Below are 24,352 nucleotides of genomic sequence, written 5' to 3'. Positions count from 1 at the left end.
CATGTATGCCAGCATTTCCCTTCATGGGTTTCTGTCAGTTGCAAGAATATGAATATAAAATTGGGAGGTGAGAAGATAATATTTAAATCTCTATATATGATATTATTTTATATGATTTTCAATAAATAAACATCTTCCTTTTTTATTTTGAATCCACTGATTAGGCTGAAAGTGATTTCTTCATGTTCTTAGTAATCCATTCGAATAGAGTGTGTGTGTGTGTATTACATTATCGGTTTTTTTAAATATCACCGAATCAAGTGATCTTATTAACAATAAAACATCACCAAATAATCTTATTAAGCAAACTAATTAATTGACACCCACATGATTAATTTTTTTAAGATCAGATCAACACTTAATTGATTTTTTTCTTTTGGTTCACAAAAAATCCCATTAAATATTTTATATAAAAAAGGTCAATTGATTTTACGTACCCAGTTTAATTTAATGAGTCCTTGTATGTCATGCAATGTTTACAGGCCATGATATAATTCGTCTCTCAATTAGTAAAAAATATTTTATTAAACCCCTCCAGCAATAATTAATATATTATCGCATTGTGTAATAAATTTGTGTTCAATAAAACTCGTCATCCGCTAACGCTTTAGAAATTAAGAATTGATAATTAGAAAGAGAGAGAGAGAGAATTGATCAATAAAATTGCAACATGTGAAAAAAATTATTGAATAAATATTTAATATTAATAGATGGACGAGATATATGGTGGTTAGTCAATAAAAGTAATCTAATTAATAATTGGTGCTTCGCCATTTTATTGTTTTAAAAATATATATATAAAAAATTAAGATATAAATAAAAAGCAAAAGAAAATTTAAATTCTTCTTGTAAAAAAATGACGTCACCAATGCGTTCGAGAATCTTAGGAGAGAGGGGATGAAAAATAAACTCTATTTATTTGGATTTGCAACTAGATGAATAAAAATTAAAATTTTCTCTTTGGGTGATTGGAGGATGGGAACGAGAAGTTTTGGTATCGGATATTGTCATAAATTTAACTTCAATTTATAAAAAAAATATTCTCTTCACCTCGCCTCCTCCGTTATCCCTCTTTCTTCCTTCTAGATTTTTCTTATACAGGGAAGGGGGGGCATTTTAATGAAAGGGAGGGACTTGGAGGTTAAGAAGATTTTCCTCCCTTCATTCTAGAAAGTTTTTTTTTCCAAAAAATATTTACTAATTACCAGTTTGATTAGCCGAGATGAAGCTTTTTTATCTTTTCAATATGAAAAAAGAGTGTAGGTGTTGTTATTTTTTACTTAAAAAAACACGTAGCATTTTAAAGAAAATAAAAAAAAAATTCTAAACTTGGATCGTTAATTAAAATGAGTTTAGCAAACTAAGTTAATTTAATAATATAATAAAAATATACACGATAATAGTAGATAAACCAAATAAAAAGAATTAGCAACAATTAATTATAAAAGCGAACTGCCTATATATCATGGAAATGTATCATCCCAATATTTTTTAAAGGGTTTCATGATCTTATTTGATAATAATAAAAAAAATTATATGAGAATTGGATATCCTAATAAAAAATGAAAAAAAATCTAAAGCTCAATTCTAATAAAATCAATTGCTAAATAAAAATATAAAAATAAATAAAAAATTAATCTGAATCAATCCTTATTAACCTATCAAATATTTGCTCTAGTTGTGAGGCTAAAATAATTTTGTACAAGCAAATTGAATAAAATTCAAAGCTAAAATATTAAACTAACAAAGGTTGAAAAGCAAAACTTTTTAAAAATCATTTTTAATAAAGAAAAGCAACTGAAAAAACAATTAAACTTGGGCTTCAGATTATTTTTACAATTCAACCCGTGTCTTGAAACATGACATCGAGATAATTTTATTAAAAAAATAAAAAAAATTATAAGATTTAATTATAAAAAATCAATTAAAACCTATCCCGAGCCAAAAAAAAAGATTTTTTGATTAGACTAAATAAAACAACTTTAAACATAAAGAGAGGGATCGATGAAACTAAAGGAAGGAAAAGGTGTTACGGCATAATAACATAAGAAGGAAAAGTAGTGGTAAAAAGGAAAATGTGAAATTACAAGGGGTCAATATGTAATTAATAGACAATTGTTCAAAAGGAGAAATTGAGAGATTTGGTGAATGATTTTGAAGAAAATCTAAAGGTTAGGGTTTTGAAAAGGAAAGGAGAGGGGAATTGAAGGGAGTCTTGGATTTCCCACAGTGTTTTTATGTTTGATTAATGTTTGTATGTATGAAATAAGGTTGGGCAATGACTCATTTCCAAGAATGGAAGGAATAAAAATCCCTCCCTCACTACCCACCCATGGGTTTCGGCCAAGCATGGGTAAAAATAATGAATTGTTCCTTTTATGAACAAGTGGCTCGGCCAAGCATAGGTAAAAATACTGGACCGACTTAAATTAAATAATATATAAGATGTATTAACTTGAGTTGATTAAAAGTGGAAAGGGATGAAAACGAAATTGTTTCTGTTAATTTTCATTCATTGCAGATCTCTTTGTTGTAATTTTATGGTACTCATCTTGAATATCTTCTATTATGCATATGTATTTATATCTTGAATTAGGTGGTGGATAATTAATTAGTTGAACTATTAATTGTTATAATTATGAAAAAAATTACAATAGTCATTTTATTGAAGGAAAAAAAAACAGGAGTTTGAGCTTATGTACAACTTAAAAAAATCTTAGATAATGGGATAAATATTAAGATTGTTGATTGAAGGTTATAAAAAATTATGGAGTTTATAACTTGGGATAAAAAATACATAAAAAACATTATTGAATTTTTGATGGAATATATAAAAGTTCAAGTGAGTTAATTTGGGACATGGTTAACATGGAAAAATTTAGATAATTCAGTTAAAAATCTAAGTTGATCTGGATTGATTGTCTAACTTGATCAAAACCTAACCATTAATCCATTGATTTATTTTTTAAAAAAAATCTTGTCAAAACAATTTTTTTTTAATAAAAAATTCGGGAACGACACTTTTAATCTATAACTATAGTCTTGTATCGAGTCAGCTAGGAATTGGAGTTTAAGTTTCAAAACTCTATATATAAAACCATGCGTAAATTTCTTTTCTTAGAAAGAATACCAGCACCATTGTGCAATCACCATAAAAAAGTTACCATCACTTGATATCCACCGATCGAAAAATCATCTATCAATTTCACACCTCTCTATCAGTCAATTTGCTTCCAATTTTCATCTTCCTTTCCATCCTTTTCCGCAAACTATATATGTGTCAGTACGAATTCGACAATGGAAAAACCAATTGCAAGGATAGAAGGTCGGCCCCCCTTCCCAAAAAAAGAAAAAAACATTATAGGGAGCAATTCAAGGAGTGGAGGGACCAATTAATAATGGAAAAAACCAATCTTCAACTATGCAATGCAGTTATTGTAATATTTATCCTCCCCCTTTAAAGAAATTGGCCCCAAGTCGTTTGGATTTGTATCGCATAACCTGACTACGCACCTTCCCATTTGGTCCTTTTCACCCGCGATAAGGTAAGACGTATTCTATATATTATGCCTTTATAGCCATGGATATAAAAAAATAATAAAACGAAATTCACCGTTCATGTACCAGCAGGGGAGATGTTTTCGAAAATCTATAGCCACATATCTTCGGATAGTGCCACAGTAGTCTACAGGAAGAAAATGTTTTCGAAAATGCGAGCCTAACTAATGCCATCGTTTCAGATATGCTCAGATGCACAAATGCTTGACATTTTTCTTCGGTGGGATTTCACCAACCTGTTTTCTTTCTCGTTGGAATCCAAACACGATAGCACCACCATTAATTGATTTCTTTTCTGATGAATTTTCCTAAACCGCAAAATACCAGAGAAGGAATTGAAGGAGCCGGAATTAATTATATAATTAGCAAGACATTTTATTATTATTTAAAAAAAAATGGGACCCTAATCAACGTGGATATACAGGCCTTGTCAAAACTCAAAGGCGATTTTTGCACGCAGCATCTAAAACTCTCATCGATTGATTTTATTAGTTGAGTCCGGGGTCCAAATATATGCCTAAGGAATAAGAATAGCTATGGAATCGACCGTCCAGATATCTCATATCATGAAAAAACATGGATATTGTACGTAATATTGCTGGATCATATTGTTTGGTACCTCTCCCTACCCCCATTTTCTAACCCCTACGTACGTACCTCATACTAATTAAGCGATTTAATTTCTAGCAGCATAATTAATTAATTAATTTCCACAGGCCTTTTTACCAGTACTAAGGTCAGAATAATTAAAATTAATAATCACAGGTGAATCACCCGATGATGGATGATCGATCAATTCGATCAGATCAGACATCTCTTAGAAATGGTGTCCACTCTTCAAAGCACCCATTTTTAACACAGACCACAAACTCTACACACATCATCCTCGAGCACTAAACCTTGATTTCATTCGATGGTCAATGTCTAAAACCCGCACTGCTAATAAATTAACAAATTTGTAAGGCCAATGCGAGGATTAATCTAGTTGATTGCGTGGGGTATATATAATGTTTTTTGCTAATGGATAAAAGAATCTTATAAAAAATGGAGTGAGAGTAAGTGCCCTAGGCGTAGAGTACAAATATTGGCATCGCGTTACTTTAGCTTTTCTTGTCTATAAGAAAGCCACTTATCATCCCAATCTTTGCATACAAGGAGAGAGTTATTGAGGGAGTGAGCTACGTGTAGAGAGAGCAAGGAAGTTGCATAGAAAGATGGGAAACCAAACCCCATGTGAGAAGTTGTACCTAGGGCTCAAGAAAGTTAAGCCTTACTTGGCTATGGTCTCCCTTCAATTTGGATATGCTGGAATGTACATCATCACCATGGTTTCTTTGAAGCATGGCATGAGTCATTACATACTAGCTGTGTACCGTCATGTAGTTGCTACGATTGTTATCGCACCTTTTGCCTTGGTCCTCGAAAGGTCTATATCTCCCACAAGCCTCCACGACCGACTCACATTTGCAATCTTGCTTAACTCTAATCGTTATTTATTTCCTCTTCTTTTTTGGCAGGAAAATAAGGCCAAAGTTGACGCTCCCAATTTTCCTTAGGATAATGGCGCTTGGTTTTCTTGAGTAAATGCACCTGAAAACTCGATACCTACATCTTTGTGTCTATATATACTTCATAAATGTAAATTAAATTGTGTGTATCTAACTATATATATTTAATTGGAAACTACCAGGCCAGTGCTTGATCAGAATTTGTATTATCTGGGAATGAAGTACACCTCAGCTACATTTGCATCTGCTACAGTAAATGCCCTCCCTGCCATAACCTTTATAATGGCACTTATTTTCAGGTGACTGGAACTTTCAAATTGCCTCACCACACATCATTTTGTAGGGAAATCATGCAAATGAAAAGAATGTATGCGTGGTTACGCTTTATTGGGCATAATCAGGCCACTAATTGTATGCTAGTGCCTGTCACATCATGCCACGTCACAGATTTACTTGTGATCAATATATTTTACAAAGAAATTAATGTCGTAATTATCACATGGTTCATATATATATGTGTGTGTGTGTGTGTGTGTCGATAGCCATATAAATTGCATAATTTGAAGTACAGTTCCTTTTGATTTTATATATTTCTAAAAAAAGTCATGTAACTTAAACAACATTCTTGATATTATTAGCGTGATACATGTTTAAACATGACCACAAAAGGACAGTACTATAGCACTGAAAAAGATGGCCAGACATAATTCAAGAAAATTCATGAGAAGCAAACTAATGGATCGAAGAGTTAGCTAAACGACTGTACGTTTTGTTTAAATATGGTATATTATAAACAGGTTGGAGACAGTCAACTTTAAGAAGCTACACAGCGCAGCCAAGGTGGTGGGGACGGTTATCACGGTCACAGGAGCAATGGTTATGACCTTATACAAAGGTCCAATCATCGATTTTATAAGATCGCAAGGAGCAGCTCACCGTGGAACCACAAGCAATGCGTCCGGTAATCAGCATTGGCTTACTGGAACACTAATGCTCCTAGCCAGTTGTTGTGGCTGGGCAAGTTTCTTCATATTGCAAGTGAGTAGTCACTTCTTCTTTTTCTCAACATTTGTACAGTTTATAGGTAAAAAGCTTTGAATATTTAAGTTGTTAATAAAACTTGCTGAATAATGCATCAATTTTGGTCCAGTCCTTTACTTTGAAGAAATACCCAGCAGAGCTTTCTCTCACAGCATTGATTTGCATGACGGGCATGGTGGAAGGTGCAGCTGTGTCACTTGTTATGGAACGTGACATGAGTGCCTGGAAAATAGGCTTTGACTCTAGGCTTCTAGCTGCTGCTTACTCCGTGAGTATCCTTTTCTTTTTTAATTTATAGTTTCAGATGAATAATAATAATAATGGATAGCACTTTCTTAACACTTTCAATCATGTAATTAGGGAGTGGTTTGTTCTGGAATTGCATATTATGTGCAAGGTGTGGTAATAAGGAAAAAAGGCCCCGTCTTTGTAACTTCTTTTAGCCCTCTTTGCATGATCATCACGGCAGCTCTTGGATCCGTTGTTCTATCGGAGCAAATCCGCCTTGGAAGGTATATAATATCTTCGATTCCTTTCAACACTGTTTACTCTAGGCTTAGACAAGCACATTACACGATCTCTTTTTATTATCAATTGTAATTGAAGGATGTCCAGGTGAGGATATATTTCAATTAGTAACATTATTTGTTGTTTGTCTTGCGTTGCAGTATAATTGGAGCAGTTTTAATAGTTTTTGGCCTGTACACTGTGGTGTGGGGTAAGAGCAAGGATAGTATAAGCTCATCAACAATGGAGTTGACAAATGAGAAAGGTGGACCCCAAGATCAGCTGCCAATCCAAGATAGTAGCAGGCTATCGTCGACCAGTTTTGCAAATAGCACGCAAGGACCTGACAATGGAATGTCCAAGCAAATTCCACCAAAGATTTACAATCACTAGAAGGACCACTATAGGATTTCTCACACTCTCCCCCACCTGATCTGTATCCATCTCCTCCGAATAAAGTAGCTAGCACTCTTTACTCGATGTATGCTGAGATGGGGATAAATCAATCACTTTTCGATCTTTAATTCTGCTTATTGGTTACTCTTTTCTGTTTGATTAAACTTTGTAACGGTGCTTAATTTCCAAGATATCTGGGGAAGAAAATGATGAAGAATCCATGTCTAGCCAGTTTGCTTTAATTGCATAAGCTTAGGAAACAGGTACAAGAAAGAATCAAGTTCCAGGAGGTGTGGATAGAATGTATTGGTGTTTGAAGGTCAGAATCCAAAGGGTAAAATTGCATTTGAAGATAAAGATTGCAAGAGATTCATCTTGTTTTCTTTGGCACTTTTTTTTATTTTAGTACCTTTATATATCTCGGACACCTGCTTGCCGACCCTACTTGTTAAGAAATGGCCTCTCAGAGTATTCCTCGAGAATCTGAATCTTATATCGTCTTTCTTTTATTATGGGTATCACCCATGGGGTCAGGTGTGAGCAAGTGCCTCAAGGCGAATTTTATTGGCTGTTGAGAATAACAGCATCAGAATCACAGAGAGCGAACCTCGTCCTAGCAACAAGGTGCCAAGGAAATGAGAGTTTTTTTTGTTTTGTTTTTAGCATGGTAAAAAAAATCAAATAATAGTGTAAAAAATATTTAACTCTCTATAAAATTATTGAAAATAAAAATCAATAAAAAAAAAGAGAGAGAAGAGGGGAGAGAGAGAGAGAGAGAAAAAAAAGATAATGAGGTACTCTAAAACTCTGATAACAACATCACCAGTATTACTAAAAAGATCTCGGCGAGATAAATCCAACAACATAAAAAAAAATCATTAACAATGATATGCAGCTTAAAAACAAGTGAATTCTGACATCTTTGAATTATTGAAGTAACTCACTTCATTTACCGTTTATAATTTTTTTTAATATTATTGGATTTATCTTGTCAATATTTTTTTATAATACCAATAGTATTATCATTAAAATTTTAATATACCTTCTAAATTTTTTTTATTTTTTTTCTCTCCAATCTATTCAGATGTCACAAGTGAGAATATTTTTTACACTTTATTATTTTATCAAATTCTTTTTTACTAAGCTAGAATCCAAAAAAACTCAATGACTTTCATATTGATTCCTCCACTCCCACAAACGTTCCTAGAGGCTGTTTGTTTAGAATTTTTAATAAAACACATTATATTATATTGATAAATATCGAATTGTAAAATGATAGCCTGATGGAAGCAAAGGCATCTCTACCCGATAAATAGCCGAAATATTATTTTTTTTAGTTATTCTTTATTTCAATACGAGCACAATATAAAATTAAGGGATGGAAGAAATAAGATCAAGAAGGGATAAATTATTTTTATATATTATAAAAAATATATAATATAAAATTAAATGTGTGTGAAATCAAAAGAAAAAAATTATTTAAAGATTTTTTTTCACCACACACCCACACAAAAAAAACAATATTAACTTATTTCAAAGGGAAAAAAATTATGCTGGAATAAAAAAACAAATACTATTAGAAAGTAATAAAATAAAATAAAATCTTAGTGCAGCCAGCCCGTGTGCTAGGACCAAACAATAGTAGTAGGGGCCCGTTCTATTGGGCTGGGATTGGCGGGCTCAAATCTGTTAATAATTGAAAACAAAAACAAAGAGAGGATGAGAGCTGCCTCTGTTTTGGGCATAAAATCCGATTTATTTTTTTACTTTGCAGAAACACCTAGATTAAATCAAATGTCATCCATAAACTTATTTAAAGCCTTAAAATCCATTTTTATTCGATTATAAACGAAATTTTTTTTTTTTTCAAAACATGTACTTACAACCGAATCTACTTTATTTGACCATCTTCGAGCAGGCATGAAGGTTACTTAATAAATGAATCAGAGCAGTTATTTGTAGCTCACTTTCTCAGATAAAAGTTGGTGGTGACGTAAGAAGTCATGAACAAGAAGCATAAATACACGCATCTCAAATAAGTGTAGTCAACAATCTGCATAAGATCCATGTATTCCTCAATTAGGAGCAATCATTGTTTGTGGCTCAAGAACATTTCTAATGAATTGAATTTTAGAGCCTTCTGTCGTGAGTAGAGTTTTGAATTTTTCATCCCTTTGTCATGAACCATCAAGTTGTTGCCAATTTCAAATCTTAGGAGGGACTAGCCCGGTCTAAAGGAATAACGAAGCCCTCAAATATGCCCAAAGAGGAATTGCCTTGATATGTAAATCATTCAAATCATCCAAAACAATTGCTGCCAATATCGCATCGCCTCTAAACAACGATCATTTTGGATAAACTAGACAAATTATTTACCCATCTAGTTACTATAATCAGAAACTGCATGTCAAAAGAGTTGATTCATGGAAGCATGGAGCTTGATACGGGGGGGATTGACTCGACTTAGAGCTTACAAAAATCCTAGCTTAGAATTTTAGCTAAATTTTCCAGAGAAGATCCCTGTACAAGTCACTAGAGCAGCTGCAATAAACATATCCTAATAGGCAAAGCTGCAAACAAATTTTCCATAAAAGCTATCTATTGCTACAACCAGAAGTAAAAAAATAGAACTAAATATGGTACACATAATACACCCACGTAATCCAATGGCTGAGGCTTCGAATACACCCACTTACTCTTTATTGTTGAAGCTTCTTTCATCCATGTCAAGTCAGCTTGTACAGGACTCAGTCGCTGCCATCATCTTGATCTGCATAGACAATGAGAGAATTATAAAAAAGAAATGATATTGAAGCTCATAGCATGCGACCAATATAATTCCAGCAACTATTTCAACCAGTGATCTATTCCACGTATGGATTCTGCTTCTACCATGCACATATAGTAGTTGTCTTTCATTTGTGCTCATTTACTTTCCCCGGTACACTATCCACAACAGAAGGTATTGAGGCACCTCAGTTTTTGTGACATTTTTCTGGTTTCAGAGAGATTCCAGTCCACTAGTCACAGGCCTGCATTTCCCTGAACCTCAATGAAATGAATCCAAGTGTCACCCACTAACAAAGGACCCAATCTTGTCTATTTAGTCACTTACCCTCATCAGCCTCTTCAGTTGGGCTATCACCACCCTTGTTGTCATCTCCATCATTATCTCCATCATTGCCATCCTCCTCCTCGCCATCCTCATCATCCTCTTCTGTATCACCAGTGTCATCACTCTCACTTTCATCTGGCACTTTTGGTTTTGGTGGAGCTACAAAACTGGTGGCAGACCTTCTACGTGAAGTTGTCACAATGTTGCTCAAGTCAATGCCCTCAAGTTCTTTTGCCCTTTCCTTTCTCTTTCTGACTTCCTTGATATCTGAGAATGCAGTGATTAAAAGGTTGTCAACTTTAATACATATACACATGCTTGTGGGTATAAAGTTGCATTTACATCAAGTATTGTGCCATATGATTAATAACATTAGAATTTGATAATTTTTCTGTGAACAATATTAAGGTCCAGAAAGCAGCATATTTGTTTATTCATAGTTCATATAGCTAGATTTTCAATGGTAAAAACCACCTTTTTCAGAAGGATTTGATGACAATCCTTCTCTAGAAAGAATTTCTTCAAGTTCCTTTATTAGCCGAGCCTCACGTTTGTTCTCAGGCACTTGCTTCACCTTCTTATAAATTGAAGGAGGCACACTGCAAAAGAAATAACAAATGTTTGGGTGTCAAGCCAAACAAAGCCCTGTTTTGGGTCTATAAATGGCAGGTGAAAGAAATACCTCATCCCACAGGATTTAATGACTGATTTCAGATGCTCCACGTGTTTCCCATATGCTGGAGTAGAAGCTTCCTTTTTCTACAAGAAGATCAAAACATATTTTACCAAACCATAGTATATAATTTAAACAACCACTTTTTTTTTGTGCAGGAATGGGTGAGTGTGGGGGCAGCACCTTGACTGGTTTTTCTGCTGATGATGGAGAATTGTTGTCTTCTGAAGCATTTCCACTGACTTCTGAATCGTTGTTGTCCTCTGCTGCTGTTTCCAAAGGCTTGATCCGCTTGTTGGCAGATACTTTGGTTTCCTTTTCAGTTCTCCTCCGCTTTTTAGACCCTTCGGAGTTCTGCATCTTTCGTTCAACACCAATTTTCTTTTTCTTTGGTTTTACCTCTTCATCTTCCCCCTCGCTCTCTTTATCTGAAGAATCTGCGCTCTCTCTACTGCTAACCTCTTTAGATGCTTTACCATGAGAATTGTTCTTAAGAGTTTTCTTCTTAGGTTCAGAAACTTGAGAAGATTTTAATACCTGATAAAGATGATGGTGACTAAATCAGATAGTATGTGATATGAACACAGGCTAAAAGGCAATGCTTAAACAAGAATATGCACCTCATCTAATTGCTTGCTAATGAACTTCTTGTAGGGATCGAGCGAAAATTTATCGAGTTTAAGATCTTCCTCTAAGAGTCGACGAAGTCCAGCCATTGTAATTTCCCTGAGATGACAAAAGGTGAAATTAACTTTCAAAATCACATGAACCACCGAGAAACAGTGGGTAAGGATTGATTCAACCAAAGCCCACAGGCACGAGAAAAAGAAACACTTGAAGTTCAGAAGAGGAGCAGGCTGGCTATCAGAATTGACAGCCAATCCAAAGGAATTGACATACTCGGAATTAGCTTTGATATAAGAAGCCCGTCTCATCATGGCTTTCTTTATGCTGCCTTCACTTGGAACTTCTTTAACCTCATTTGCTTGAGTATCCTTGGCCTTTGATTTTGTTGTTTTTTTTCCTGACAAAAGGCCCATTACAGGAGAGTCTTCCATTTTTTCCTCTTCTTCAGAGCAAGGTTCCTTTATATTGTTTTTCAAATCTGGTCTTTCAGGTGATTCTGTAACTTCTTTTGGAGAATCAACGTGTTTTTCCACTGTATCCCCAGAGTCCTTGGAGGCATTGTCAGTAACAGCACCATCCAAGCACTGGCACAGACAGACACAAGCATAAAATCAGAAGCAAAGGGAGTTCGGGAACCAATTATGACTAGTAATGAGAATCGGACAGCATTAAACTTGTAAGAGGACCCCAACTCCAGAGAGTAGTTTTTCAGATTGACGCACAAAATTCCCAAAAACAATCAACAGCTAAATTTACATCATGATTCCAATGCATCCTCTACATCTTTAACTTCTTAAGATTTGAAGAGTTAATACAACAGTCCACGACATCATCAAGATCAGTATTAACAAGTGAAAGAGTGAAAAGTTAATTCCCACGATAGACATCAATCAATAGTTAAACATTCTGCTAGAATCATTCACAAGCAATTAGTCAGTAAATCAACCAAAATCAGTACAATTTAATTTAAGCACTTTAGTAAGCTCTAAATGCAAACCGGTGCATCAAATACATGCTCATTGCTTTTGTTTAAGAGCTTCCCTCATTAGCTTGATCACCTTCGTACAACAGTTAGTTCACATTTATGGAAACTTCAAATCCAACTTATTGAAATCGGCACATGCCATTCTCTAATCCAAAACAACCAGTATCATGAACAATTTTAAAATACATCAATACATTAAACCATTTTACTAAAACTGTCAGATTCCAAGATTTCCAAAAACGGTTTTTATCTTTTTGCACAGGCGTTTAACTTAGCCCACTAACCTAAGCAATGCAGACATACAACGATACATAACTAAGTTATCTTTAATAGGAATTATCATTCTAAACCGACATAAAATAGCAACAGAACAAAAGGAATCAGAGGTAATAATTACATTTTAACTGAAGATAAAACTCAGACGAGTATGGCATATACCGGCATGACCACAAGCAAAATTACAAATGGCAGAGTCTGAAGATTTAAAAATAAAAATTACCTCAAATAAACACTGCTTGACAAATCTCTTATGCACATCCAACGCAAATTTGACCAATCCCAAGTCCTTCTCTAACAGTCTCCGCACCCCCTCAAACGTCAGAGAACTGCAATTTTATGTTTATTTACAACAAAATTCATTCAATTCTCATCAATCCCTTAATCACTAAAACTGCATAAATCATTTCCTTTCTTAATCAACTCCCAAAAAAAAAATTACACCAACTTCAACAAAAAAAAAAAAACCTAGAATTGCATAAAATTCTCAGGTGAGAAAGAAAGGGTGTGCTCACTCGGCTTGTTTTTTGAAGTGGCTAACGCGAGAGAGCATTGCTTCCTTGACTTGGGACTCGATATCGAGCGACTCGTCGGGCGTTTCTTTTTTCACCGTCTCGGTGGCTTGCTCTTGCATCTCCTCTGCCATTCTCGGCGCTAGAGAGAGAGAAAATGGACAAAACGAAACGGAGAGGTTTACTTTTTTTCCTTTTCTTTTGTTTTTTAATTTTTCTTCGCGAGCTGTGATTTGGAAAGTTACGCACTATACTAGAAAACCTAGGGTTTAAGGGTGTTTTGATCTTCTTACGTTTTGTTAGCATTATAAAATGACTATATACATGTATATTTTAAAAATATATTTATCTTAAGAAAAATTAAATTAAAATTTTTTGTATGTTTTTCGATGATTTTAATATATTGATATCAAAAATAAAAAAAATTAATATATTTTAAACAAAAAATATTTTTAAAAAATATCATACACTATAATTTTAAACATACATTATATTACCTTTAGAAATAAAAAAATAAATAAAACAGACATTTAATAACTTTTTTTTATTTTCATCATAGCATTTTAGTTATAAAAAATGTGAATGTGGAATAAATTAGTTTTTTTTAGATATAAAAATAATTAATAAAAAGTAGTTGGCACCTATGTTTTTTGAGATGCACCTCCTGGCGATCAAACATTGCCTTCCACAAAGAGCGTTGAAAGCATCGTGTTGTTCACTTCATGATGGTCAAGCGCATGTGCATAGCCGGGAAACAATTTGGCTCTAGTAAGCTTTTTTTCCTTTCCCCCCTCTCTTTATCTTTTCTCACCTTGAATTTCATACCAGTCATTTCATAAATTATGTGTGTTCTCTAGTTTGTATTTGTATCAATTTTAATCTTTATTTTTTTTATTGCTATTTGTTTTACTTTTTTAAGTTGATATTTTTTTAATTTCACTAAACATTTTATTTCATTTAATTTGTATATCCAATTTAATCTTCATTCATTTGATTTCTATTTTTTGTTTTTTATCTCTTTTTGGTTTTTTTTCAGTTTCATCTCTCAACGTATTATTTCATTTAATTTTTTTATCCAATTTGGTCCTTATTCTTTTAATTGCTATTTTTTATTATTTTCTTGATTTTTTTTTAATCTTTCATTGTTTTCTTTCATTTAGTTTTTATATCATTTTTTGTCTTCATTGTTTTAATTATTATTTATTGTGTTTTTAATCTTTTTTATTGTTAGGGGTTTTGTTTTGTGATTTTTTCATGTATGTCTTCTACAATGTAATTCTGATCTCATGACTCAAGTCCTTAGTTTTGAAAGTTAATCTAATTTACCTTTGTTCTTTTTATCTCTTTTTTTTAAATTGTTTTTTTTTATCATTCGACTTTAGGTTACTAAGCCTTGAACTTCATGATTTTTTCCCCTTTCCTTTATTTGAGATTATCTTGATCTTATATTCCAGTTCGAGAGTTAATCGAATTAACTTGAGTTGACTTTGGTTTTTTTATGTTTCTTTTTTTAAAAAAAATTTCAACTTCATCCTTAGTCATTTGTGGCTCAGATTATAAGATCACGAGAACCTGATAAGAAAAAAAAGAAGAAAATCATAAAATTATTTTTAAAAAAAACTATTGTTGGACAATGAGATTGAAAAAGAAAAAACTCCAAAAAAATAAATAGGACGTTGACCTGCATTAACTTTTTATACTCGCGACTTAGATCATTAGTCCAAAAGCACTATACATAGAAAAATCACGAAGTCCAATCCATGGCAAATCAAATGCCAGTGAATGAAATCAATAAAAAAAATCAATTACATAAAAGAATAAAAAAAATAGCGATTAAAATTATCGCACATATGCGTCGCCGTGACGATCATTCTTTTGGATTAGGTTTTGGGCGGGGAAAGAACAAGCAATTCTTGTCCTTATATGTTTTAAAAGGTTTGGAGTTGTCATCTAGTAATTTGATCAATAAAAACCCTAATTGATATTCAAAGTTTAGGTAAGAGAATTGGTTGTGTATAAGAAAAACAAAATCACCCCTAATATACTATGCTGAGGTTAAACTACATTGTCTATTTGTCTGATTGTTTCTAAGGTCTGATTGTGTTTTACTATCCATTTGTTTGTTTTATTGATTAAAGTGAATTCATCTCAATAAGATGAATCATTGCTTCATGTTAAACCTGTAATTCTAAAGTCAAATAATATTTTTATTATGTTTTTGTTTATGTTTCTTTTGATATTTAGAACACATGTTACATATAAATTTATAACTTTTAAATATTAAAATTTTTTTTGGTGTTTTTAAAATTCTGGCCAAATTGAAATGGATATTTACAAACTAGTTATAAAATCCATTAATTGATTTTTCTTAAAAGAAAATGAAGATTTTTTTTTATTCTACAAAAATATGCATAATTAGACTTTGTCCATATGCAATTCACAACATAAATCTATTTTTTGTTGTTTTTATATTTTTAAAAATTGATTTATGTAATATCATAAAAATATCTTACATATAAGTTCACAATTCTAAATATTAAATATAAAAGGATAAAGATGGTAACAAATAGGAGTCCAAAATTAGTCATTAAAAATATGAAAATTAATTAAAATTAAATTAAAGTTGTGTTTGGCAAAACACAAAGAAAAACAGAAAATAAGACTATAAGAAAGGTATTAGAGCATGTTTGTCAAACATGCCCTTAGCTAAAAAAACCACCGACTTAAAAATCACCTTAATAAAGTGTTTGCTAAAAATACCTTCACAACTCAAAAATGCATTTTTTCTTTAATAGATTTTGATTTTTCCAAACATGGCCTTAAGCATTGAAAGGCTTAACCCGGTCACATGGATTGAACTTCCTAGCCTAACCCAAAACCTATAAGCACAGCCCACAATCAACATAGGAATTGTAAAAATCAAATAATAGTTCAAGTTTGAATATCCTCAAGAACATAAAAAGCATTGCATGAATGTAATAAATAAATCAAAGTTAAAGATGTTTTTCTAACAACATGATGAAAAGACAATTTTAATCAATATGAGACATCACACACACTAATAACTTTTTAAATTCAATATTAATTAATCTTTAAAAAACCCAAATTATCTTTTATTGTTTTAGAATTAACAAAATAAATCCTTGTGAAAAGACCAAAATACTCTTGGACAAATGACTTATTTGTTCTTGATTTCAAGAGTAAAGTTGATTTTTTACTGTTTTTCTAAAAATAAAAAGACAAAAACACCCTTAATCAACAATACATATTTTTTTTTACTGTAGGAGTAATTTTATCATTTTATTGTTTTGAAAACTTTGAAAAAAATGCATGTCCCGGTAAATTTTTTAATGACTAATAAATTATATAAAAAAACTGAATTACCCTTAAATGTAAGACAACTCTTTTTTTCTTTGAAGGTAAAAAAATAATTTCACAGATTAGTTTTATCGTGTCTGGAATTTTGCGATGCCTTTTAGAGTTTTTGTTAAACTTGAAAAAATATCCTTTTTAAAAAATTTTCAAGTCAAACACATAACCAAGACAAACATAGCGTGAAAGTTTGGATCGGCAGAGGGTCCGGAAGAGAATTGAGAAATAGAGGCGCAAATCTGAAAATAACAACATTTACCCACAGCGGTCGAGAAAGAAAAGAAAAGAAAAGAAAAGAAAAAATCCCTATCCTCCCTCCCCTGGTTAGGACCATCAAAACCAAGCTTGATTCTGGGACACGCAAATCATACAGAAAAACAATTTAGCACTGTCTTTCAACATCAGAAAGAAATCTGTCCAACAAAAAGTTCCCATGGGAGGCCACGGCGCTGTAGAGGTAGCGAAGACGGTCATCGAGGTGGCTGACGTGGCATGGAAAGCGATGGAATTCACCCAGCACCACCACCTCCACGAAAATCACCAGCATGAACCCGTCAACGACACCAAAAATAAACCAGTGGGTGAAAAACTGGAGTCTTTAAGATCGGAGAATAAGCGTTTGAGGAATTTGCTTGAGCAAAATTTGAAACTACTCCAAAATCTAGCTGAATCGCCTTGCTTATTACACGAGTGCCCTACTCACGTATGTAGTTTCCCTTCTATGCGAGAATCTGGTGCCATTTATCTGGCATCCATAACAAGCATTATTTATAAAAAAATTCTTTTTTTTGTTAAATTTAAAAACTTTATCATGGAATCTGTGCTAAATTTTATGGGTCTTTGTTGTTTTTCGAAAAATTGCAGCTGTACAGCCATCTAGTAGCTACTGTGGATTCTGAGAATTTCTTGACTAAACTTAAATCCCTCCAGCAGGCTTCAATTAACGAAACTGGCTTTCAGTTCCCTTTTAAAGAGGCTACAAGTTTGTTAATTTCTTACATGGTTGTCGATTTTAGCTTTATAGTATGGTAGTTTCTTTGGTGTTCATTTGGGTTTGATTTTTTTATTAGGGGATGATATGCAATTAGTTGAGGTTCTAATCAGTGTTGATAACAAAGAACCTAGTCGGTGGGTTTGGGTAACAGAAGACATGGTTCCTAGCAATACTGAAGAGCGGAGTGGTATTGATGATGAGAACTATGTGGTTGTTACTGAGGAGAATGTGGTGGACGGGGTTGCTTACTTCATGGCTAAATGCCTTGTAGCAAACCCGAAGGCACAGGTGATTTTTAACTGTGTTTGTTAAGATGGATTGATAATGGTTGATGCTTGATATAATTTATGTAACATGATTTCCTATGTTGTAACTGCAGAAATTGACGCCAGAGGAGCTGCAGAAAAGTAAGTTGTAATGGAACTTGAATGTTTTTGTGCTTCTGATTTTTAAGCCAAAAACCTGATTTTGTGCGTATAGCTATTTTGAGATAACTACTAACCCAGTGTTGCGAAAACTTGACTTTTACTTTTATTTCTCAACAATTCATTCTTTTCCTCGCCTATTGAATAGCTATTTGTGCAAGGACTTCAGTAGAGCCACCTTCTTTCTTAATTTATGCTTCAATGAAGTATACTAGTGCTGTGAATCTATGTTGTTACGTGTTTTGTTCTTTGTTATGGTGAAATTCAAATGTGTTTGAAATAGCAAACCATGTTCTGAATCTGATGACTAGCATATCAAATTTTCTTGGATATGTTCCCTTTTCTGCGTAATATATAGTGAAGGAATGTGAGTTTCTTATGAATTAAGTGTTACTCAATTTCACGAGGTTGGCAACTTGCAGTTCTGGCAAAAGCTTTGGGTGGTGTGAGCAGATTGGAAAAGGTGTTTGATATCTGGCATGCTGGGACCATGTTTTATACCCTGGGAACCTGGGGGCTTGCTTTGGCAGGGTGAGTATTTCACAATCTAGTAATATCTTAGTTTGCAATTCTAGGAATTCAGATTCCAGGTTGAAGAGAAAAATGTGCTACGTTGTTTGATAGAAGTAGGTCTCAACTTCATTTTTACTTCTAAATAATGATTTTTCAATCTTTTTTTCCTGCTATCATTTCTGGGTTAAGTAAAATATATTCCTTATTCGACTGGTTGAGAAAAATTAGTTTGGGAATTGAAGTGGATGAACCTTTATTATGCCCCTTGGATAGGCTTGAAATGCCTCAGACTGACTGGGGTCTGCATTATTGATGCTAATCCACCTAAATACATGCTGTTTTAACCTAACTAGGAAGAGATTAAAATACTAAGATCTACCAGAAGCTTTGTGGATGGCCTCCCAAATCACATCTGTTTAGAATTAGCAGGGGATTCGAGCTGCTTCTTGTCAAATTTTGTTTTGCTTCTGACACATGTTCTGGATGCAGGTTGTATCGTAGTCGATCTGTATTGAGGCTTGCTGCAAAGGGCATTCACGCCACCGGCAAAGTTGTTCTAAAGGCTCTCTAAAGATGGCCGTTCCAATCTGAATGAACAAAGTGAATTGTAATTGGTGTGGATTTTTTGGGACCTTCGAGTGTCTCAGCTGTGTGCAAAATGAAAAACACCATGATTCTTTTCACCTTTTATCTTCCTTGCTTCTATAACTGTAAATATTTGTAAATAACATTGGCTTTCTGTTCAGTGACAGTGATTGAAGGATCAATTTCTTTTGCTTACACATACGAGTTCCAACTGTGTGTGTAGGCAATTTGCGGGAAAATAGAACTTTAATTTAGTAGGGGAATAGGATTGTATTGCGGCTTTCATGTGATTTAACTTCGCAGAATTTGATAGTTGAATTGAATTCATTCAAAAGACTTAGGTTTTGTGATGAGTGGTTTATTCTTATAACTTTTTATATGGAATTGATGGTTCTAACTATGATATTGTATAAAATTCAATAGTCGAGTTTATATTTTATTTAAAAAATTGAAATTTTGTAATGAGTGGTTTATTCTTAATTTTACGCATATATAAGCCATTCTTTCATTTTTTTATTTATTTCATGGAAGATTGTTGGTGTAAAAGCCCACTAATTTTTTTATTTATTGAGATGGTTTTGGTGGTTGTAACAAAATCCTGGCCAAAAATCTTATATGGCGAGAGTTGGAATAAAATTTTAGAAATAAAATGGCTTAAAATTTGAAAGAGTTAAAAAATTATGCGAGGGGTGAATTGAAAGAAGCAGTCTACGCTGCCACGCTTATCTCCCTCGTCCATCTTTGGATTCGGCTTATTTTAGGATATGTTGTTCTCTTGGCCTCTGTATTCTCACGATTTGGATCTTTATTTATTTATTTATTTTTAGAAAAACAGCCCTCGGAAGTTTTCTGAAAAAACACTGTGTAGGGCAGTTAATGTCGCCAGATATTTTCTCCTTCTTCCATCGTTCGATTACACTGAAATTAGAAAATGTAGCGCGCCTATATGTCCTCTTGAGGCTCAGATACTTTGGAAAGACATTAACTCATCGTGAACAAAATGCTGCCAATTTCATATCAATTTAGCTTATTTTGTTGGGAGTTATTACCATTTGAACTTGCTGATAATTTTTGTGTATTTTTGTAACTCATCTAGTTGTTATTTGGGCTACTATTTCAACTCCATTGTTGTGTAATGTTACTCTAACATTCAAAGCTACTATTTTTATTTGAGTTAGAGGGTGGTAAGCCCTTTCGTGATCATTGATTGTGTAGTTTTTACTTGTATTTAGTTTTGAAATTGTTAGCATGTTGTAAATGTTGAGTGAGGCTTGATGAAAGTGTTGATGAATGAATTGATGATAATATAGTATTTGAATGTGTAAAAACGTAGCCGATAACAATTCAATTTATGTTTGAATGTATTTTGAAAGTGTGATTTTTTTTTATAATAGGGTGTTTAAATTATGATTGAATGTTGTATGGTACACCAATAAACAATGGGTCAAGTTTCAATTTGATGAATTACGTGACAATTTCATTTATGTTATTTTAAGGTTTTATTTAGTGTGAATTAAGTTAAAGTTTTTTATAATTAAGGCTTGAATTTGAATTTGGATGGTTTAATGATGTTTAAAGTTATGTGAATGGATTGAGTGATGAGTTAATTGAGTGAATTAAAAAGAGAGAATTTATCCTTTTATTTCTTTAGGATTTTGGCAATGTGAAAATAAGTAAATAAAGGAAGAAAGGAATTGTTGTTGTGGAATCTTGGTTGTAATTTATTAGTGTAACCAATTGAAGATTGGGTAATGGATTAATTAAGAAAAAAAGAAAGAAAATATACCTCTCACTTATATTAACCTATTCGACCAAAATAGGTATTTTTGGAGGAATAATTAGTTGATAAAATTGATATTTATTTATTAATGTGGTATTGTTGTTGAGAAGTTTAAATTATGATACATATGTTAATTGAAAGAATTTCAAAGAAGATTCCCACCTTTTTGCTTTGGATGTTTCAGCCATATATGGTGAAAATTCATTCTAGATTGATTATTGACCCACGGCTAAGAGAAGGTTAGCTAAAAATTAAAGAAAATATGTAATTTATTTAAATTAAGAAAATTAATCGAGGTGGTTAATTAATAGAATAAATTGTTTTTGAAAGATAAGTTATTGTATGAGAAATTGATGGTGGATTATTGATACAGGAGAGGTTGTCGAGGGAGTATTGAAACAGGATCCTGCGTATTGTGCCCAGACTTCATATAGATGCTCAACACCTTTCTATTTAAACTCTATTTAGAATTGTTAAAATACATGTTAGATAAATTTCTCGTACTTTATAGTTGTATAATTATTTTATTTGCGTATTGATTAATTTTTCCTATGTGATGAAACTGGTGGGAGATGACCAGTTTACCCTGTGTGATGGGATTGATGCCTTGTTCTGGGTTGAGTTAATCAGTCTGTCCCATATAATGGAACTGGTGGGAGATGAACAATTTATCCTATGTGATGGGACTGATATCCTGTTTTAGGTTGAGATGACATGTTTTTCCTGTGTGACGGGACTGGTGCGAGATGAACATGTTGTCCTGTGTGACGAGACCGGTGCCCTGTTCTGGGTTGAGATGACCTATTTGCCTTGTGTGATAGGAACGGTGCCCTGTTATAAGCTGAGTTAACATGTTTCCCCTATGTGATAAGACTGGTGCGAGATGACTAGTTTGCCTTGTGTTATGGGACCAATGCCCTCTTTTGGGCTAAGTTGACCTGTTTGCCCTGTGTGATGGACCAGTACCTTGTTTTGGGCGGTTGGATTAATGAATTCCTTGGTTTTTAGGAATGTGTTCAAGTTTGGGCGATGAGTGTTGGAACTCGAATTGGAGATTGCTAAATAAGGTTGAGTTGTAAGAATTCTTCTTGTTCATGAAGAAAATAAATTAAGTTGGTATTTGTTATACTATCACTTTATTTGTCATGCAATTAATTTACCTTAATATTAAATTAATTTTTAAGTTTGGCATCACCTAACAGACTTAGTAGATTTGAGACCTTATTTTTTTGTATAAGACTAATACATGTAATTATGATAACATTAACATGTAACTTTAAAAAGGAATATAATTGTAAATTTTATTTCATTCTTTTGTCATGCCTTATGGTATTTTATTTGAATTGTTAAAATCATGAAATGAAGGAATTTAAATATTATGATGGATTTAATTTAGACACTTTTATAAATAAAATAACTTATTAATATATTGAATTTAATCTAGTTACATATATTTTATTTGAGGTAGCATTAAATTTCTATTATATCATTTTAATTATTTGGATTAGAAACGAGTTCTATATGTGGTTGTATGTTTTTTTAAAAAGTATATCATCTAAATTTTGACATGTATGAAAAATTTCACGATGTTATAGTTGGTTCTAACAAACTAGGGGTGTTGAAGTATTTGGAAATGAAGTTATGATTTAGATAGTGTTTGATATTATAAGAAGAGTTTTTTTTCAAAATAATATATTAAAATAATATTTTATTATATTTTTAAATTTATTTTTAATATTAAAACATATCAAAATAATTCAAAAATATATAAAAATAAATTGATTTTAAGAAAAAAAAAACTTAGAATTTTTTAAAACACACGGTAAACCAAAGAAATAAACACATCCTTAATAGGTGATGCCCTTTCTTAACCAACGTCAATTTAACCGAAAAAGAAGAAGTAGACAATATTTTAAATCAATGTATTCTCATTCAACTAGATGGAAACTGAACTTTTTACTCACACACACACACACACACACACACACACACATATATATATATATAGAGAGAGAGAGAGAGAGAGTCTAGAATCCAAAATATGCATCAGCTGAAATCTGAAAATTAGAGGCAATAGCGAACAAAACTGGACCTGTTTATGATGCTCAGACCACAGAATGCTAACCGTCTCTTTTTTGGGTAGAATAGCTGCATGGTTCAGTTTTGCAAGGAGAAGCAATGGCGCTGTTTGAGGCAGTTACCATGGCCGAGCTTTTGCCCCAAGGTCGGTGATCATGGAGTGTGGCTCTAAGATACTGGTGGCGACTGTATATAAGCCTGGAGGGATTATCGAACGGGATATTGATGCTTACACGGAAGATATCAAGACCGCGCTCACACTATTGGAATCTACAGCAGTCTATCAACATGCACAAGGAAAACATAAAACACATCAAGGCTGCAAAGAAAGGCAAGCCTGCAGAAGAACCAACGTCTATAGAAGACTAGAGATCATCCATTCTGTTTTTATTCTGTTTTCTTTGTATATATGTAATTGCAGTTACAAAGTTAGTTGTAACTGTTAAGTTAGTTGAGAAAGTTAGTTGAGAATATGTGTATATGTATATGTATTCATGTACTCTGAGAAGCATAAGAGAATATAAAGAAAAATGCTGCATGCAGATTGTTCAGACGTATAGAATTCTTCTTCTTCCTTCCAAGAATTCATTCCCTTCTGTTTTCTCTTTTCTACTTTTTCACATTCTTTGCCCAGATTTTTTCACACACGCCAGCCTAGTGAATCTGTTTTGTTTATTCATGGGTTGCAGATTGGCTGGCCGGAGCTATTAGGAGGCAAACCTGCCCGTCTGATTGGGTGTTAATTCTCCTTGTTCCTTGTTAAATCTGGTTTTAACTGACTTTAATGATCTCTGATATCATCGTTTTTTTGGTGTTAAAAGAGGTATGAATTGTGTATATATTTTCATATTTTTTCTAGGTCTACTCTATTCTCCAGGCCCCTTTTCCTTTACTGTTTCATAAGTCATGAGGGGGCTTCTATAAGGTTTGACCCTTGCTCCCGTCAAGGAATCCATCTTCTTAAAGGATGAAACTACATCTTTCTATACGGTTGGAATTATTAGTTTCTTACATGGCAGAAAAATAGTCTACTCTATTCTCATGATTTTTCTAGTAAAAAAATTTAAATCATATAGAAATTAATTTGATATGATTTATTCAACTTAATATGTTAAAAAATAATCTGAAATACCTATAAAAATATAATTTGACTTAATATAAATATTCAAGATGATATTTTTTATATATAAATTTCAAGATAAAAACATGTTGGATCAATCCGGGTTAACTTGTCAATTTGCATGTTAGTTAATGAGACCATAATAATGCATAGAAAATAAGTCAAAATAAATTATAAATTTTAATTTCCAATAACTTCAATGTTGAATGATGAAATTGTTTTTTAAAAAATTTGACTCAAGTCAACCTGCCAAACCCGCAACTTGATTATGAGACTGAGGTTTTCT

General features: G+C 32.8%; 3 protein-coding genes across 4 annotated transcripts; 2 read left to right on the top strand and 1 right to left on the bottom strand.

Annotated features, from left to right (window-relative positions):
- The first annotated feature begins 4,688 nt into the window (after positions 1-4,688).
- On the top strand, positions 4,689-7,138 carry LOC133691640 (WAT1-related protein At1g44800-like). Its single transcript, XM_062112233.1, has 7 exons — positions 4,689-4,984; positions 5,076-5,138; positions 5,249-5,365; positions 5,864-6,104; positions 6,217-6,375; positions 6,468-6,619; positions 6,776-7,138. The coding sequence occupies exons 1-7, from the start codon at positions 4,773-4,775 to the stop codon at positions 7,005-7,007; spliced, it is 1,176 nt and encodes a 391-aa protein (XP_061968217.1). The 5' UTR covers positions 4,689-4,772; the 3' UTR covers positions 7,008-7,138.
- Positions 7,139-9,480: 2,342 nt separating this feature from the next.
- Positions 9,481-13,483, bottom strand: LOC133692784 (uncharacterized). Of its 2 annotated transcripts, none has more exons than XM_062113931.1 (9): positions 13,202-13,454; positions 12,910-13,015; positions 11,699-12,009; positions 11,419-11,524; positions 10,982-11,335; positions 10,808-10,884; positions 10,600-10,724; positions 10,126-10,392; positions 9,481-9,780 (listed from the first exon to the last, which is right to left on the bottom strand). In XM_062113931.1, the coding sequence occupies exons 1-9, from the start codon at positions 13,330-13,332 to the stop codon at positions 9,758-9,760; spliced, it is 1,500 nt and encodes a 499-aa protein (XP_061969915.1). In that variant the 5' UTR covers positions 13,333-13,454; the 3' UTR covers positions 9,481-9,757. The 2 variants fall into 2 exon arrangements, with proteins under 2 accessions (XP_061969915.1, XP_061969914.1); XM_062113930.1 differs by lacking the exon at positions 9,481-9,780 and adding an exon at positions 9,814-10,052 and having other exon boundaries at positions 13,202-13,483.
- Positions 13,484-16,737: 3,254 nt separating this feature from the next.
- LOC133691006 (uncharacterized) lies at positions 16,738-19,282 on the top strand. The gene is made up of 6 exons (XM_062111312.1): positions 16,738-17,273; positions 17,435-17,552; positions 17,641-17,852; positions 17,944-17,971; positions 18,412-18,520; positions 18,992-19,282. The coding sequence occupies exons 1-6, from the start codon at positions 17,004-17,006 to the stop codon at positions 19,071-19,073; spliced, it is 819 nt and encodes a 272-aa protein (XP_061967296.1). The 5' UTR covers positions 16,738-17,003; the 3' UTR covers positions 19,074-19,282.
- The last annotated feature ends 5,070 nt before the right edge of the window (positions 19,283-24,352 follow it).

The sequence above is a fragment of the Populus nigra genome, chromosome 4 (assembly GCF_951802175.1).
Source record: "Populus nigra chromosome 4, ddPopNigr1.1, whole genome shotgun sequence".
Lineage (NCBI taxonomy): Eukaryota > Viridiplantae > Streptophyta > Magnoliopsida > Malpighiales > Salicaceae > Populus > Populus nigra.
This window is presented reverse-complemented; position numbering and strand designations above follow the sequence as displayed.

Bases quoted from the DNA above. Each gene is read 5' to 3' on its own strand.
- LOC133691640 (XM_062112233.1), top strand. From the start codon at position 4,773: ATGGGAAACCAAACCCCATGTGAGAAGTTGTACCTAGGGCTCAAGAAA. The intron at 5,366-5,863 runs GTGACTGGAACT...TATTATAAACAG, and splicing joins ATAATGGCACTTATTTTCAG to GTTGGAGACAGTCAACTTTA. The intron at 6,376-6,467 runs GTGAGTATCCTT...TCATGTAATTAG, and splicing joins TTCTAGCTGCTGCTTACTCC to GGAGTGGTTTGTTCTGGAAT.
- LOC133692784 (XM_062113930.1), bottom strand. From the start codon at position 13,332: ATGGCAGAGGAGATGCAAGAGCAAGCCACCGAGACGGTGAAAAAAGAA. The intron at 10,885-10,981 runs GTGCTGCCCCCA...ATCTTCTTGTAG, and splicing joins CAGCAGAAAAACCAGTCAAG to AAAAAGGAAGCTTCTACTCC. The intron at 10,725-10,807 runs GTATTTCTTTCA...TTTCTTTTGCAG, and splicing joins ATTAAATCCTGTGGGATGAG to TGTGCCTCCTTCAATTTATA.
- LOC133691006 (XM_062111312.1), top strand. From the start codon at position 17,004: ATGGGAGGCCACGGCGCTGTAGAGGTAGCGAAGACGGTCATCGAGGTG. The intron at 17,553-17,640 runs GTTTGTTAATTT...TTTTTTTATTAG, and splicing joins CCCTTTTAAAGAGGCTACAA to GGGATGATATGCAATTAGTT. The intron at 17,972-18,411 runs GTAAGTTGTAAT...GGCAACTTGCAG, and splicing joins GCCAGAGGAGCTGCAGAAAA to TTCTGGCAAAAGCTTTGGGT.